Source organism: Tursiops truncatus, chromosome 5 (genome assembly GCF_011762595.2).
Source record: "Tursiops truncatus isolate mTurTru1 chromosome 5, mTurTru1.mat.Y, whole genome shotgun sequence".
NCBI classification, from domain to species: domain Eukaryota; kingdom Metazoa; phylum Chordata; class Mammalia; order Artiodactyla; family Delphinidae; genus Tursiops; species Tursiops truncatus.
The window spans coordinates 123,965,230-123,983,623 of NC_047038.1; the positions used below are offsets into that span (position 1 = coordinate 123,965,230).

Sequence of the window (18,394 nt, forward strand, 5' to 3'; positions counted from 1 at the left end):
TCATTCTAGCACGGCTCTCCAATTACATTAGAGTAGAGATGCCCAAGTCTGGTACACCTCTTTGCTTACCCCACACTTGCAACAGAAGACACTATTTAGACGTTGTTTTATTTAAGGGCGAAAATCTCTGTTTTAACTTTCTCATGGGTATCAATGATAACATTTCAAATGGAGAGGTTATTTTCTAGTCTAAATAATTAGCATTACCTCATTCAATAACTGAATTGCAAATTAAGCCATGAACATATCAAGCCCTTTTCTATTATTTCCTTGTTTCTCCTCATTCAAATCTATTCATTAGACAATACGTATAAAAATGACGGGGCTGTAGCCTAAGAGCTGGGATCTGTCCCTCGCTTTGCTGTTTCACCAGCTTTGTGATGTGAGGCAAGTCCCTTCATTGCTCTGTGCTCTGGCTCCTCTGTCTGCAGGTACAGAGGGGTTAGAAGAGGGAATTCTAAAAATGATCTATTTTAACTGTAACATCCTGGGGGTTTGCGAGTTAGTAAGGGCATAGACTTGGTTTTGAGGAATTTAAACCTGGCTAGTGATGCTTGGAAGTTCTAACGTGTCTCACATCGGCATATTTGCTTGATAACTTTTCTATTAAAACACTACTTATGGCATAAAAACAGTTTGCATTATCTTTTAAAAATTTAGTCATAAAATCATCATTTTTACTATTGTCTATTATTCGTATTGCATGACAAGAAAATTTAAGACTAGAAATATCTAGTTGGTGTTTATTAGGGAAATGAAGATTTGCATATAGTTCCTGGTGGTGTTCCTGAGATTTCCCAAATACAGACCCACCAAACAGGCTATATTCAGACATGGCACAATTAAGAGCCATGTACTTAAGGATAACTTGATATTACTTGCTGCTGTACAAAACCAAGGAAGGCTCACTTTCCTTTTTAAGATGCTTGGGATGGGCTCTCATCTTTTATAACTGTTGAACATCAGCTGAAAAATATGGGCAAACCCCATCTCTAGTCTAAAGGATGACTTGGTGAAAATTAGGAAAGTCATTCCTTCCTCAAGTCATTTAACTACCGTCAGCCGCAACATTGTTACATTAACAGTCCAGATCCACGGTGGACACAACCGTGAACAGGGCCTCCCAGAGCTGGACAGTGCAAAACCTGCACTGTCAGCTTTACTCACAGGAGGATGGAAACCAACTTTGAGTCTCAGCACTTTCCTTAACTTGAAAATATCACTTCCCGTTTTGGGGACTGATTCTCCTCGTCTGAATAAAAGTTGAACTGGATAATCTCTTAAACAGATGTTTTGAGCAATTATGACATGGCTTAGCATAAGAAGCATTTCACCAACTATTTAAGAACAACCCACTATTGTTCTGTGCTCCTTCTGTCAGTCCATGGGAGGTGATTTTGGAAAGTTGTTATCAATGGAGGTACATTTTGTTCCAGACGATTCTTCCATGGCAAGACTGTTCCTCCCATTGCAGGACATTTAGTATCCTTGGCCCTCACTCACCAAATGCCTCAAACAACCCCCTAATCATTATGAGAAGCAAAAGCACCTCTTCTGCCCTATTTCCAAACACCCCATTTAGAAGTGGCACCACCTCTGGCTGAGAAGTCATTTTAGTATCAAGTTGCTCTCTGGCCTTGGAAATTTGCTTCTGAAACATGCCCTTGTATCTTTGCCAGAAGCCACAAAGGCCAGGAATAAACCTCTTTAAAAGGAGAGGGTGAACGAGTAGACAGTACTTAAAAGAAAGCTATTTTTTGTGGCTTTTCAGAAAAACTGGGCTCCTTGTCTCTGTCATAACTAGGAATCCTGAAAATCAAACAAATTTCCTACTGATTTTATTGAATAATAGGCTGTGTCAACTCTACTGCTCTTAAGAGCCATCGTCTTAGTGTCCTTATAATGTGCATCATAATGATATTGATATGGTTGTCACTGACTGCTTTCAGTGCACCAGCACTTTATAAATCTCATTTATCCTTTCCACAACTATATGGAAGTGCATATTTATAATCCCTTACACAGATTAGAAAACTGAGGCTTAGAGAAATGAAGTATTTAGTTTGACCAAGCTCTCATAGTTAAGGAACTGACAGGGCTAGGATTCAAACTGAAGTCCATGAGATTGAAAAACTCAGTTTCACTGCCTTGGCCAATAGCTGAGGTGCTTTTTCAATTGACCTGCCTTTCAAGTAGGAGGAAAGTTAACTGAAATCCCTAACTTATGAACCAGGCTGTTGATAGTGACACTAAAAACAATTATTTTGCACTGTGTTCTGCCAGAGATGCGATTTTTCATTATTGCTAGGACTGCTCTCAACAGGATCACCTCATTAACTGAAGAAATTGTTCCCTGTTGTTCCGTGAAAGACGGATCAGATGGAGAAGTATAAAAACAAACTCTAGAAAGTGATTCTGAATTCCCCTCATTTGGGGGATAGAACAGTAATCCCCTTCTATTCTGATACCCAGCTTCCTAAGGGATGTTTTAGTTGTGTAGTTGCAGAAGGGTTTTGAAAAGGATGGAAAAAGTTTTACAGAGTTGCCTTCCAAAACTCTTTATCAGTGTTTCTTTAACAGAGTAAATTGGGGTGTTGAACCACATTGGTGAGTGTACTTAATACTTGTCTGTTTTAAATTTTCCCATGTAGGAAAATAACAGTGTGGCTAGATTGGTCACTATTAGCCGTGAGAAATAACTAATAGACTTTTTTTTTTTTTTTAGTTTTAGAGGAACCTTGCACATGCAAACACTTCATTAAATATATTGATACACCTATTGATAGACATCTCCCAGGCCAAGTTTTGTAGAAACCATCCATAAAATCCTGTCACTTCGCTGCCCAAAGTGATCTTTTCAGCATTACGTCTGATGACAGGATTTGCATTTCAGTTAGAATAAAATTGAAACTCCTCCTGGTGGACCACCAGGCCTACAAGATCTGGCTGCTACCCACTCTGAGCCTACCCCTTTCCTCCTTCCTTTCACTCACTACCATCCGACTGCTTCGTTTTATTTATTTATTTTTTTGCGGTACGCGGGCCTCTCACTGTTGTGGCCTCTCCCGTTGCGGAGCACAGGCTCAGCGGCCATGGCTCACGGGCCCAGCCGCTCTGCGGCATGTGGGCTCCTCCTGGACCGGGGCACGAACCCGTGTCCCCTGCATCGGCAGGCAGACTCTCTACCACGGCGCCGCCAGGGAAGCCCTGCTTCGTTTTTATGTCAGGAATTTTGCATCCACTGTCCCTCTTCATGGAACATTGTTCCCTCCAGATCTTTACTTGGCTGATTCTTTCTCCTTGTGCAAGCTTCAGTTTAAATTTCATTTCAACAGAAAATTCTTCCCTGATTCCCTAAGTTGGTCATTTTTTAATCTCCAATCACATTACATTTGTTTTTTATTTTCCAAGAGGACTTTTTTGGCATTTGAAATGACCTTGATAATTTTGTTTACTTGTTTACTTTGTTAAGAATGAAAGCAGTGACTTTTCCCATCTTGTTTGTCATTGTGCCCCTATGCCTAAAATAGAACCCAGCATGTAGTAATAGGGTTCAAGAGTATTTGTTAGGTGAATGAATGAACGAACGAATGAATAGATTCCAGTTCTGTGCCTGGAAATAGAAGTCTCAGATAAATTACCACAAGGCACAAAAGTATTTATTGAGTGGTCCAGATCTACAGAAACATGGGAAAGTAGAGATTATAAATTTCCTTTTTATTATTCCTTGATCTGCCTGTCAAGAGCCGGGATTATGTTGGGAAGTAGAGATGAAAGCCAAGGAGAACCCAGAACTGCTTCACAGCATGAAATTTCAGACCTATCTCTCTGGAGATCGGCTTCTGCCTTTACAAGATACAGCTCTTCTGCTTACTCCAGCAGGCCCACCCTGATTCTTATCAAAATTTTCATGGTGAACATCAGACCATCCCCAAATACCCTATTTGACGCTTGTTTCTGGGCCCTCTCACGTGCAAAGGAAAACAAAAGAAGAAAAATCTTTTGACATCCTTCCGCTTAAAATCACCCCTACAACAATGACATCACTTATCTGGTCCCTGTACTAGCAGTGAAATTATATTGTCTTAAGTCTTTGGGTTTCAAAAATAACCTTTTTTCTTGTGCCTGTGTATGTCCCAGATGTCCTTTTATTGAGTTCACAGAATACAAATGGAAAAAGGTTATTCCCAGACAGAAGTGTTTAAAAATGAAAATCAAACCTAATACATGGACTCAGACAACTGGAACAAGGAATATAATATTTATAAAACTGAGTAGGAGGTTGCAATCATTGCTCTAAAATAAATCATTAAAAATTAATTGAGAGCAAACCTGTCTGTGCTACAGCAAACCTCTCTTTCATTAAGGTAGCACTGCATGTTTTTCCCGAATTAGTTCCCCAAAATAGGTAAATAGCTTGTGAGAACTGCGTGTTCAGCAAATTACGGAAGATCTACATAAGGCACGATTTAGAGTTACCTGTAGTGTTAAAGCATTAGAGGCCTTTAATTTTGAACCAATTAATTGTGATTCTTGCAGTTTCTCTACATTTTTTGCCCTTGAGTATTACTCGGAAAGTTTAATTCACCTGGCTTTTATTCCTCTTCATTCCATTAATCCAAATGGTGCTGTGTCATTTGATTAATTCATATGTTACAGAATGTTAAATATTAGGAAACCGTGGGTGCCAGCTATGTGATACTTTAAATTTTTCCACAGATTTTCATTTCAAAAAGTTTACGTTCCACATTTTAAAAATGTTTTCTCCCAATCTTCTACTTCACATTATTACTATTATTTATTGTTATTATCATCAGTCATCATCATCACCACCATCATCATCCTCAGTTTCCTCCTTGGAATACACTAAAAGAAAGAAGAAAAAAACTGCTAGTGTTATTTCTGCATTTACTGTTGGGATGAGATTTTTATTTTGCCCAATTTACACTATTCCTCTGAAGCCCTAAAATAAACAACCTTCTAACCTCTAGGCCTTATTGATTTTTGAATGATTTCAAGTAAAAAGCATCCAGTTTCCATTGCATTGACAAACTGCTCAGTCCCTGGGCAAAACCTATTGGATTCCTATTAAATGGAGGGACAAGAAACAACTGAAAATCCAAAAGGTAGATTTGAGATGGAAGGAGGAGAGGTGGTCTTACTCAGCTCTGTAAATGGATATTTAACCTTTGACCAATGACGACAGGCCTTCTTTAGTTCTATTAGACCGAGAGCAAGCTGTTATGATTAAATAAAAGAGGAAAAAACTGTTTAGACCCTTCCTGAATATGTCCTGGGAATTAAGGCATATGGCAGGGATAAGGAAAAAAGATTTTCCTTATGCTAATGACCCTTGATGTCTGAAATAAATTAGATCCATTAGAGTTTATGCTCAATAAAAGAGGGACTTTAAGCACTCCAAAGTTAGTGACTCGAGACCCGTTTGGGCTCTGAAATTCAATCTGCCTACTTATTAATTCTTAGGGAGACTCCAGAGCAGACAGGAGATGCAAACTCATAATTCTGAACCAGAATTTTAAAGGACCCAGGTTTCTTCTCCTTTTATTTTAATTAAACCATTTTTCATGCTTCTCATTTTGTTTCCCTCATTAATTTGATTTTGTTCCCATTTTTGTTTCATTTTTTTGTTTCTTTTCAAGGTTTCATTTATCCTATTTCAACTGAGCAGAGAACCCAGAATGAATATGGATTTTCTTGTAAGTTTGATGTTTGGTTTTTATGTTGCTGAATAATCGTTTAACGTTATTGTCCCCAGTTCAAGTTTACCTTTCTTTGGATCACAGATGTGCACACAGGAAGCGGGCGCCTAATATATTCTAACATGAAAAACAAATTAGATTTTCACTGCTGAAAAGAAGAAAGGGTCATTTCAAGCCTCTGCCAGCTTTAAAATCTATCAGTCTCCCATGCAAAGCTTAAGTCCCAGTAGCTGACAAACCATATCATGAAATACGTGGATCTAAATAAAGGGCAGGGTTCAAATGCTCAAAAGAAAAGGGCTGAGAAAATGCAGATCTGTTGATTTAGAAATCACGAATATTGAATAAGTAATTACAGCCTGGTAAAGTAAAACATTAAGGATTTAGATACATTTTCTGACCAGAGTTCAGAATGCTGCTGTAGGGCCTCAAATACAACCCAGCAGCAGAGTGAAGTCCGCACTTTGAAAGTAGTGCTCACACAACCAGGAGGGCTTGGTATGTCACTGGTTTCCTGAAAAGATCCGTCAATGTTGACTTGATTGATGCTTGAGCAGGTATTATAGAAACTTTGGGAAAGACAGTTGTTTAAAAAGAAGGGATTCTTTTACATACAGTACATTTAAACACAAAATCCTAAAAGAGATGGAATGATTTCCCATAGGGAATTCTCTTTTACTGTTAGTGTGTTGAAGATACATGACATGAGAGTGTGGGTGATCACGTGGGCCGGTGGCAATCAAAATGAAGAGTCATTTCACCACATAAACCACGTGGCTGTGAGTCTTAGGAGAGAGTAGTGGTTCCGTGACTTTTAGGAAGCCATGGGACCTACAAACCTGAAAATTCCCTTCCTGCAAAATGCACATGTAGAAAATTGAGCATAAGAAGGTTGTTCTTGACCATCTGAAGTACCAGTTTAATCACCTTTCACAGTGACGGGACCAGCTTTGGTTAATTTTGCTGACAGTTTTTGTGGGTCACGGAAGACTAAAGATAGAGACTCAAAGATGTCTGAGGGATTCAGGAAAGGTTTCATTTTATCGGTTTGTTGTCTTTAAATGATCAGCTTTTATCACCATTTGCCGTTGGATCAGAGCATGTCCTGATGCCACTAAGGCAACATGCAACATTTACAGGATTTCTTCTTGCCTTACCCAGAGATAGACCTCCCAGCTGACCTCACACCATGTTAATCAAATGCTTAATTGCCTTTTTGGGGAGTAGGCTGACCTTTCTGATCGCTGAACCAGGCCTTTATCTTACTGGGTACACCATAGAGCTGTATTTTATTCCAGTAATGAGTAGCTCAAATGTAAATCTCTGACAAGTAACCGTGAGAAGCTCAGGGTTCTCAGAGGTAATACGGAATCTGTAGCAAAAGCCTGGAGTTATCAGCGTTAACCTCTGCTCCCCAGATCTGGGTCTTCTGAAAGCCCACCTTTCAAACCCAACATGTTTGCTTCCAATGTTTGCTTTGCTTAGTTCCACTGTTCCCACCCACCCCTTCATTGATTTAGGGGAAAGTGAGAAGAGTGCTGTGGAAGGTAATTTGTGACTTGGAATGATACTTAGAAAAATATTCTGGTTCAATAAATATACAGATTCAGAACATGCCAGACGTTTCTGATAGAGTGTTTATGTTTATAAAGAACTATAAGAGAATTCAAAGCTGCCTTCCAAACTTTTCCACCTGAAATTAGTAATAAACTTTTTCTTTCCTGTGGGTTGAGAGGGTTTTAGCTCCAGTTTCTTTTTACGCCTTGTAATAAATGGTCTGTTATGTTGCCCAGTTTAAGATAGATTAGTGAGTGGATAGATGCAGAGTGAGAAAGAAAAAGAAAGAAATCAGAGATAATTTTCTACTGAAAGACCACAGTTTTATATAGCTTTGAAATTAACCTATAAAAAAGGCAATAAATGTCTTAAAAAATGATAGCAATACCTATGTGTACTGTGGGCAATTTCTCTAACCATTTAATTCAATGTTTCCTTCTCCCCTTTAGCTGCTCCTGATTCAGATGATGTTGCTCTGTATGTTGGCATTGTGATAGCTGTGATAGTGTGCCTGGCCATTTCTGTAGTTGTGGCCCTCTTTGTGTATCGGAAGAATCATCGTGACTTTGAGTCTGATATTATTGACTCTTCTGCACTCAATGGAGGCTTTCAGCCTGTGAACATCAAGGCAGCAAGGCAAGGTCAGTTGACATTGCACTTCCCACTTGGACTTATGCATGTAAGCAGCCTCCCTGTGTGTCTTCAAAATCAGTGAAATCACCGGGTTGGAATGCAGTTACATCAGCTGGAATGTAAACTCCATGAAGACAGAGATTTTCGTCTGTTTTGTTGATTATAACAAATTAGAGTTGACAAGGTGCACAGATCTTTTTTTTTTTCCTTCTCTAACAGGTTGCTCTGTCATACTTTTTTTTTTTAATATATTTATTTATTTTAATTTTGGCCGCGTTGGGTCTTCGTTGCTGCACGCAGGCTTTCTCTAGTTGCGACGAGCGGGGGCTACTCTTTGTTGCGGTGCGCGGGCTTCTCGTTGCAGTGGCTTCTCTTGTTGCGGAGCACAGACTCTAGGCGTGCGGGCTTCAGTAGTTGTGGCTCATGAGCTCTAAAGCGCAGGCTCAGTAGTTGTGGCACATGGGCTTGGTTGCTTTGCGGCATGTGGAATCTTCCCGGCCCAGGGCTTGAGCCTGTGTCCCCTGCATTGGCAGGCGGATTCTTAACCACTGCGCCACCAGGGAAGCCCTCTCTGTCATACTTTTAAACTTTTATTTGAAGAGTACACAGATTGGTTGATTGATTTCTTGAGTTTCCTTTTTTTTCCTTTTGATAAGACATCTTGTATTTCTATGAATACAGTGGTCTACAGATGAATCCAGTATAGACAGGAGAAGCTGTTACCTAGTCAGCTAGTGAGGATCACGAATCCAATTTGTTGAAATAACTAAGTACCATAGACACAATAAGTAGACTTCAAGGCGAAATACAGAATGAACTTGTCTGTTTATTTGTAGCCAATAATAAAACAGATCCTAGTTATCTAATTGTGCTGTTCTCAGCAGAATTTTAGAGTCTATCCAGTGCTAATATTTGTTGACTTGCTTTGCTCTTGGCTCAGAAAGTGTTGGGGGGGCGTCTGGCTAGTGTAGGTTGCCTGAATGAAGAATGCAAATGGACGTTCCTTCTCCTTCTGACTCAGATCTCCTGGCAGTACCCCCAGACCTCACGTCAGCTGCAGCCATGTACAGAGGACCCGTTTATGCCTTGCATGATGTTTCGGACAAAATCCCAATGACCAACTCTCCGATTCTGGATCCACTGCCTAACCTGAAAATCAAAGTGTACAATACCTCAGGGGCTGTCACACCCCAAGATGACCTCTCTGAGTTTGCATCAAAGCTGTCCCCTCAGATGACCCAATCCTTGTTGGAGAATGAGGCCCTCAACCTGAAGAATCAGAGTCTAGCAAGGCAGACGGACCCATCCTGCACTGCGTTTGGCACCTTCAACTCCCTCGGCGGTCACCTTATCATTCCCAATTCAGGTAATTCTTAAAGGTCTTTACATTGCAGAGACAGAGCTTGAAAACTTATTCTTGTGCCAAAATCTTTATTATTTGTTTTCATGAGGCCTGAAAAGTTAAATGTATCCTGTCTAACCCAAATCTACTTTCAGTGTAAACCAAACATTACCTCAGTCAAAATCAGCAAAACCGTTTATCTTTCTCCAACCAACTCTGAAAACACTTCCTCTAGAAATATTACACTCACAGCTTTCTGCTGAGGCATAATTTAGAACTGTCATTGACCTTCTTTTTAATAGCGCTTCAGAAGGCAACATTAAGCCAGAAGCCCTCACTGTTGTCATCACGCTTTAAAAGGACAAATTAATTAGAAAACATATCAGTTGGTTCAGTTCCAGTTTCCTACAGGAAGCAGTACTTCAGAATACGAATGTTTAGATGATCAGAGGACATGATAATAGACATCAGATCTTCATTTGTTACCTCTTTATTACACACTCTTCAGGCTCAAGGTATTTATAAGGTACTCACTCCAACCTCTGATATATCTACCGAGAATCACAGCTTCGTCACGTGTCTTTTTGTAGTATTACTCAGCTTTCAGTTTGTTTAGTTATCTGCTTCTAGAGCATAAAGCCCCATAACGCTCTTAAATAGTGAACTGAAGTTAGTGACTCGTAACGTTTGATTAAAGTTTGGTATTCATTAATCAGTAGTTGCAATGGGCTGGGAACTATCAGTTATGAGAGGGTTTAATGGATTCCTCTGTAAGTGTACAGTAGCTCTTTTGGATCAGACAGATTATTTTGTGAACACAGTAAAAAGAAACAATTTGATTGAACTAAGGTTTATATGTAGCATAAGAAGAGAATATAATTTGTAAACAGCCATAGAGCCAAGTAATATACAGAGCCAGTTGGTCTTCACGTCTAAATATGCACTTGTCTTTGACTCTTCCTCTAATTCAGTCCCCCATTTCAGCACCTTGGCAATTTTTCACCCTATATCTTTAGATGTATATTTTAATAAATTGAAATATTTAATGGAATATCAGTTTTCCTTTTTTTTTTTTTTTGCGGTACGCGGGCCTCTCCCGCTGTGGCCTCTCCCGTTGCGGAGCACAGGCTCCGGACGCACAGGCTCAGTGGCCATGGCTCACGGGCCCAGCCGCTCCACGGCATGTAGGATCCTCCCGGACCACGGCACGAACTCGTGCCCCCTGCATCGGCAGGCGGACTCTCAACCACTGCACCATCAGGGAAGCCCCCATTTTTCCTTTTTTAAAATACATTTTACATAGCTGAGATCACACATTACATAAAGTGCTTTTATTCAGATTTTTCTCACTCTCATGCTATTGCATGCTTTTTAAAATCATGATTTTAAATATATTTTTAATAGTCTACCAAATGAATAGATCAAAATATACTCTATTGTTATTTCATTGTTTAAACATTTTATTATTCCCAAGACAGTCTTATTTTTTCATGATATCCACTGGATTCTACCTCTCCTTTGCACTTCTACATCTGTCACTTTTTCACATATGAATTATTATAAAGGCTTCTTAAGTGGAAAGGAGGGAGCTAGCATGTTTTAAATATGTTCTGGGCATCGGTGATCTGCATGCATTATTTTATTTAATACAGTAACGGTAGTTACCTAATAATGTGTCAGGCCTTATTCTTGTTACTTTACATCCATAGTCTGTTTCATCCCCATAACAAACATAAAGGTACATTTCATTGTTTCCATTGGAAAAAATAAAAATACTGAGGCTTGGGTGCCTCACGTGTGGTCTTCCTGCTTCCACTCTGTGCCTCACCAAACCATCCTGACACGAGCGTGACATTCCACTTCCCACAACACCACAAGGCTCATGTTACTTTCCTTCTCAAGAAGGCCATGCCTCAACACTTTCAACCAGATATACAAAGGCTTTGAATAACTATACCTCTTTAACTCTCTGTCCTTTACTCTTGAGACTTTCCAGCGTGGGTGGGCAGGTTCCTTATTGTCTGGTGCTCATATGGCGTATTCCATTGCCTTGCTAATTAAAAGCTACTCAAAGACAAGAATGCTGTCTTTTACTTCTTGGCATCCACAGCATGCGAAATACTGTCCTCACAATCATGTCTGTAAAGTTTTATTGAGTTGAAATTAACTGCGTTTATTAGAATAAAATCATGGAGCTAAGTATCTTCAAGTTGCTGCCCACCGTGAATTACTCTCTGATGACACCGCAGCAGTGCAAGCCCATGGTTCCTACAGTGTGGTCTACAGACCACCATCATTGCCATCACCTGGCGATTTGTTAGAACTACAGTTTCCCCAGACCTTCTGAATAGAAACTCTGGGCATAGGATCCAGTAATCTGGGCCTTAGCAAAACCTGCAGGTGATTTTGCTGCAAGCTCAAGTTGCAAACCACTGCTATCAGCACAGTTAACTTCGAACAGAGCTCAAGCTAATAGTCCTACAAAATGCACCAATTAGCAACTAAGTAAAAACTTGCTTGACCTGCTGTGACTAAAACTAGCAGTTGTGTTCACTCTCTAGAGTTATGTATGATGAAAGCTGTTCTTCACCAATTATTATTCTGTTGCAGGAAAACACTGATGCTAACCAGATACTTCAGAAATAAACATTTTTTGATACAGTTGAGGTTAGCATCTCCCTGACTTTGAATCTTGTGGGGATTTTTTTTTTTTAATTAGAAACGATACATCATTACAGCTGTTTGAGATTTTAAGAGCAGTTGTTGGTTTTCCCCTCCTTTTACAAGGAAAACAACAGTGAAACCATCTGTCTATTCCTTAAATAAAACAGGAGTTTAAACATTATATCATTCCTTGAAGTAATTCCATAACAGTTCAGAGGGAGCTGTGGTAACAAATAAGGCCAATAAGGAAGGAAAGCAGGGCAGGTATGAATATTTACATGTCTTTAGAGAAAAAGCAGCAGGATTATGGCTGTGGGGCCACAGAATCTCCTCATTCCTTTTCACTTGCTTCAGAGGCATTCTGGGAAGTTCCCTTTTGATTCCTAGGTCTTATGTGACTGCTTTTCTCTTTTGCTATTCAGGAGTAAGCATGCTGGTTCCCGCTGGGGCCATTCCCCAAGGGAGAGTCTACGAAATGTATGTGACTGTACACAGGAAGGAAAATATGAGGTAAATATGCTTTTTCTGGTGCACTTGACTTTATCAATGTCTGACTTGGAGGAGAATTGTACATGAGAAAGAATAAACCCAACATATTTTTGTCCTTATTGCCCTGCTTCTGGCATGTCCTTTTTCACCGAGACCTGTAAAAGGTCAGTTTTTACTTCTCTTTATCTTTGAAGCTCCGGACACTTTTGCAGATCTTAAATATGGGCAGAAGGCTAGAGATCTTTTCCCAAGTGGAAATGTGGCCATGTTAACTGAAAAAAAAAATGGCCAGAAATGTGATCCATAGATTGTGCAAGAGATGCAAAGAGACATAAGCTTCACGTGGCCTGGTTCAGGAATCCATCCTGTTGCCATTATAGGGTTAAAGGCCACAGAGAATTAGACAACCCCTTACTCCCTGATTTGCCATCCCCACCTCAGCCTAGCACTTTATTCTCACCTGTAGATTCTTCTTTTTGGGACTGTCTTCTAGCTTTTAAGTGTTATCGACCTCTCCTTCTTATGTTTAGCACGTATAAAATCTATATTTCTAAATGGATCTAGGGTTGATTAAAACTAGATTGAATCCAAGGGCTATTTTGAATGTGTCATAATCGTAAAGATGAAGTTACTTTAAGTAAAAATAGCAAGAGGAGTTTCAAAGTCCTAAATTCAGTTTTCAGTTTGGCTTCTAACAAATTGTTTCTGGTCTTTCTTGATGAGTTCTCACATAAAGTGTGTGTGTTAAACAGTGCCTTATAGGCCTGACTGATGAATGCTTCTAAAGTGCACTGAGATCTTAAAATAAGAGATGACGTTGACGTGAAGATCCTTACATGTAATTATCATTATTTTTCCTAAGGGGAAAGGCATTGGTTCCTCTGCCCTGAGCTCTGAATGCAAAGCACGAGTGACAAATGTAGAACTAGGTTTTCATTGTAAGGCATCATACCTTTTCTCTTCCCCTCTGTCATCCTCAGAAAAACATCTCTTTTTAGTCTCGTTCTTCAGTAGCTGAAAAGCTCTTCCATGATGCTCTCAGGTGGAGATGTTGGTATTTATAATCTGTAGGAGCCAGAACATTGTTTTCTTCAGGTGGTGTACTTTCACCTACACAAACACTAGCCTAAGAAAATAATAAAAATTCCTTGAGCATTATTCATGTGCCTTAAATTTGAGCAAGAGAAAATCACAAAGAGGCTTGTATTTGCTCACATCAAATATTCATTTTTCCATTCTCAATGCAAAGTAACATTCACAGGCCCTCAGAGTGCCCTTCTTTTGCAGCAGGAGAAATGAAGATTAGCAGACTCCAAGATTCCCTTTATATTTTTGTTTACTTCTTTCTTTTGTCCGGAGTCAAGGTTAGCACTAAACTAAGTACATCTATCCCTCAAGGCCTTTTGCCAACATGGATGTTTTGTTTAAACAGAAATGAGTATTGGCTTGTGCTTTATGCTGAGACGTAGTGAGGTGTTCGTGGTCTCTTATTTTTCATCTGATCACCATTATCTTTAGAAGATCAAGCCTTAAGGGGCTGCTGCAGGGCATGCTGAAACTGAAAGACATGGGCACTCAGGTGCCTCATATGATTTTTCTTCCCACAATTTAGTCCGCACCCTGACCAGGATAATTTTACACTTTGGATGAAGGAGGGAGAAAACAGGAAATGGATAAAGCCAGACACTTCTGCTTTTAGTTTCCTCTGCCTTTGACTTTAAAGAAAAGGAAACTATAAATCACTCTTGCTATGCCTACCACCTGAAGTTAGGTGCAGAGGGAATTACTCTAGTAAATTTGGTGTGCATCAAAGAAGTTCTGTTGATAAAAATGAAGCTAGAGGAACCTCAAGATCTCAAAAGAAAATATACACACAGAAGACCATGAAACAAGGAAAAAACAAAAGGCAACTGTCGCAAATAAATGAGAAAGTCCTCTCCACTAATTTTCTGTTGTGAACTAGATACGTTTTTCTTATAAAAACACAATGACAAGAATGTTGTCTTAGGGTATAGTGATAATACAAAACATAGCTACCATATAGTCAGCATACTTTTTTTTTGACAAATGATGATAAGATATACAATACTTTTTATTATAACTTTCATATAGTCAATTGATTCTCCCAGAAGGCTTTTACTGAGTTTTGCCAAACTCTTTTATGGTTATAATTCAGCCACAATTGGACAAAATCAGGCTATGAATAAATGCTTTATTACTATCTGATTTAGCAAAGGATTTATGTTTTTGATGAACAGAGGCAGTTTTGACCTGCATGTTCATTGTTATTTTCTTTTACATTTAAGACCAAAGTGAAACAAAAAAGATATACCTTGGAACTTCACTTGTTCGTCAATGACATGAGTGAATTCTTTGGGTAGTCTGATGATAGTTTTTGAATACTGGAAGAATATGCTTTGCCTCAATTTTTTGGTGCTATTTACGATGTACATCTACACACACGATATACTTTTAACTGCATTAACATTTTCTTAAGTCTAGGAAGTCAACAAAACAATAAACTTTAATTTCATTTATTCCTCACTACAACTCTGCAAGTTATGATGAGCTCCACCTTTGAACGTGAAAAGACTAGGGCTCAGGGAAATTGTCACAGAGCCAAGGTTTCACAGTTAGCAACTGAGGGAAGGCAGAATTCACACCCAGCTTATCTCCACGAAAAGCTCCTCTGCTGACCTGCCATCCCTCCTCCATAGCACCCAGTACACAAACAGAGCCTCTGCCTTCTTATTATAGAGCATTGCGGGACACAGCTTCTTTTTACTGCTCACCAAAGACCCTTTCTAGCCTCACCTGATCTTAGAACTTCTTTCAGAGAAGACACTGTGGGGACAACAGGAGATATGTTACTTCAAGGCGTTTATAGGAAAATTCTGATTGTTTTTCTCCATTTTCCCTCTCTCTGATGGCCTTTATTGCATCCCAAACTGGGTGTTTTTCCAGCTGGATGGTATCCAGCTAGTCATCTGGTGTTGTGAACTGTCTAAAGGGAGGTGTGAACTTAATTGCATGTGGCAAGTGAATGTGACAAGAGGGGGCCTTATCATTACGGAATATGCTCTAAAAGAAAGCACGGGATAGCAGATGAGCAGTCTGAATGAGCTGCAGAAACGGGACAGGCTGTCTCTGACCAAAAGGGATCTGAGCTGTGAGGCTGCGCTCGTGATTTCTACTTCTTCTGCTTTACACATCCCTGGAAAGGCTGCAAAGCCTCCCCCCCACCCGCCACGCCCCCGTGGATAAAGTTCCCACAATTAACGGCACTAACATGGACCTTTTTTGCCTTGTTTCCAGCAGCAGTTTAAAAAAATGAATCTGACTCAGACTGAAATTTTGCCTTTCATCATTTCTTATTGAAAAACGAATTGAAGTTATGAACGTTAATTTTTTTCTTTCTCTGTATTCTGTACTTGCCTAGCAGTTTTCTCAAAAGGCCAAAAAATCAATTTAGACATTCCAAATATAAACTGTGGGGAACCATGGAAGGTCTTTGAGCAGTCAAGTGCTGCAGGAATAACAGTGCTTTTAAAAGATTGATGTGGTGATGGTGTGCAGGATGAATTGGTAAAGGAAACAGAAAGACCCCCCTCAAAGGCTGGGGGCCCTGGTTGGCCCATGGAAATAATCAAGGTGTGAGGGGTGGAGGGAAGGAGCCAGGCCTGAGTCTGGAGAATGGAAAGAAAAATATGTTTCAGAAGAAAAAGTGTTTCACAACTGATTAGAAGTGTGGCAAAACACAAAGAATGTATTTAGGAATCAAGCCCTGGGCACTGCGAAAATTGTGAGAGCAATACGAAGGGGTCAGAAGCAGCAACTGGTTCAAGGAGAGAAAGGACAAATTCTGATTTAGCTGTGCACGGTGTGCGCGAAAGGGGACTTAGGATTCTTGCTGGAGATGCAAATGGGAAGTCACCAGTGAGTGGATCTTCCAGGGAAAAAGTGCAGAGGCAGAAAGAGGAGGACTGGGGAAAGAACTTTGGGAAATATTCTTATTTAAGGTTTGGGTATGATGGGCAAAACTAAATAGAACGTGAAAGGATAAGGCAGATAAATAGAGTTGGCATCTAGCAAGGTGCTTAATACATAGTTGCTTCTCAATGAATATTTTTGAATGAAAGACTGAATGATTGTAATCATAATAGGAACAAATCAAAGGTAAAAAGAGTTTCAAGATGGAGGAGTGATTGACAGAGGTATTACTAAAATTAAACTGTAAAGAAGGAGAATGATAATTTAAAAATTATTGGATTCGTCAACTTTAGGACATTGGTTGCCTTAAGGATTTTTTTTTTAAGGATGAAATCCCAGTAGGAAGCATTTAAGGTGTTAGTGGTGAGGCAGTGAAGACTATCGTCATATTTACTGAATATAAATAATAAAGTAAAATGTTAGGATAATGGGCCAAAATGTCTTTTGTATGTAATCATATAGCAGAAAGTTTTCATTTATTTTAATGTGTTGTTTGGAACTTTGTATAATAGTAGGTGACATTTATTATTTCTCAGTGAAACTCAGTGATATTATCCTTTTAGGTAGAGTCCTGAATTTCTTGTTTGAAGTAACAGCTATAAAAAGACTGAAGGTAGAGGGCGGAAGGGTGTGGAATCCAGGTATATTTAAATCTTATTCTCTCACTGTTCTCCACAGTGTTTATTTATTGAAGTCCTACTTCTAAAGAAATGATTCAAGGTGATTCTTTTCAATGGGAGGAAAATTGTTTTTAAATAAGTGGATTAAAAAATGAGAAAATAGAAAACATAAGATTAGAAAGATAAGATAAATTCAGGTGAGCAGTTAGAATATAAAATATCTGGTGGAATTCCCAGCATATTTCTTATTAGTAGGTCATGAATTTACTATTTCAAAGCTTTCAAGAGGGAAACATGGTAGGTTATAAGATCCATGTGTCCAAAAGGGGAAAATATGCCTGGAGGAAGCTCAATTATTTCTCCTTCGGTTCCTCATAAAGAAAAAGAAAATTTTTTTTAATACAGTGAACAACATTCAAAAGATCAAAATAGCAGTGAGCTACACAGGGCTACTTCTGTTAGTGTCCCTCAGTGTGAGTAGATGATATAAAGCCCAGGGATAAATTCGGTAAAATGATTCCACAAGGATTCAGCAGTTCAATCCAGGGCACAGTATTTAGCTGTTCAGGCTTAATCCAGGGACACATTTTGGTCTGTCTGGGGAAATGGGGGCACGCCCTTCAAAGTGGCTTCCATAAATATTCTTTTTTGCTCAATTGATCTTTTGATAGCAAGTGAGTTAGATATTCCTTGTCAGATACCTAGACAAGTATTTCAAGTTGCCGGTTATACATGAAACTGTGTGCTTTAAAAGGCAGCTGAGCCTAGGGTGGGATTGTCATCCTGAGGGACCTGACAGAAGACATGTGTGTTAATAGAAGGCATCTCCTCTCTACACAGAGGTAGATGGAGAAAGATTCTTTTCAGGAAGCAGTTTTGAGCTTGCTGTAGCAAACAGATCACAGACATTTCTCAAGGCCGTAAATCTAGATAAGCAACCCAGAATATACCACTGTGTGAAAGAAACCAATTGACTTGTTTTGGGATCCTAGCTTTGCCTATGACTAGCTTTGTGGCTTTGGGCAAGTGTGTTAATTTCTCTAGCTTTCAGTTTCCTCTTTTGGGGAAAAAAAAAAAGGTAATATAAACACTTATCTTGACTACCTTAGCAGGTGTGCCCTGGGCAGCAAATGCAATAGCTTTTATGAAAGTTTTGGGAATTGTGCACTTATGTGTAGGAGGAGTTGTCCTCGCTGATAACAGCAAGCAAAGGATAAGAAAATCTGACAGGAAACTAAAACTCCTCTCCGAGGGCTTTGTCCTAGAGTCCTCAGAACGCATCCGACATTTACCATGATATTATCCTTGTTGGACTTTGAAAAGCCTTTAAAACTTTAATCATTGTTCATTACTGGATTTCTACTTAATTGCTGTTTCTG

General features: G+C 39.4%; 1 protein-coding gene across 1 annotated transcript in view; it reads left to right on the forward strand.

The window, feature by feature from the left end:
• The window catches only part of UNC5C (unc-5 netrin receptor C), a 160,807-nt gene that overhangs the window by 110,134 nt on the left and 32,279 nt on the right, over positions 1 to 18,394 (forward strand). The window contains exons 8-11 of the mRNA XM_073804679.1: positions 5,661 to 5,717; positions 7,727 to 7,918; positions 8,932 to 9,276; positions 12,339 to 12,426. Of these exons, the coding sequence (XP_073660780.1) occupies positions 5,661 to 5,717; positions 7,727 to 7,918; positions 8,932 to 9,276; positions 12,339 to 12,426 (682 nt within the window). The remainder of the gene's footprint in view (positions 1 to 5,660; positions 5,718 to 7,726; positions 7,919 to 8,931; positions 9,277 to 12,338; positions 12,427 to 18,394) is intronic.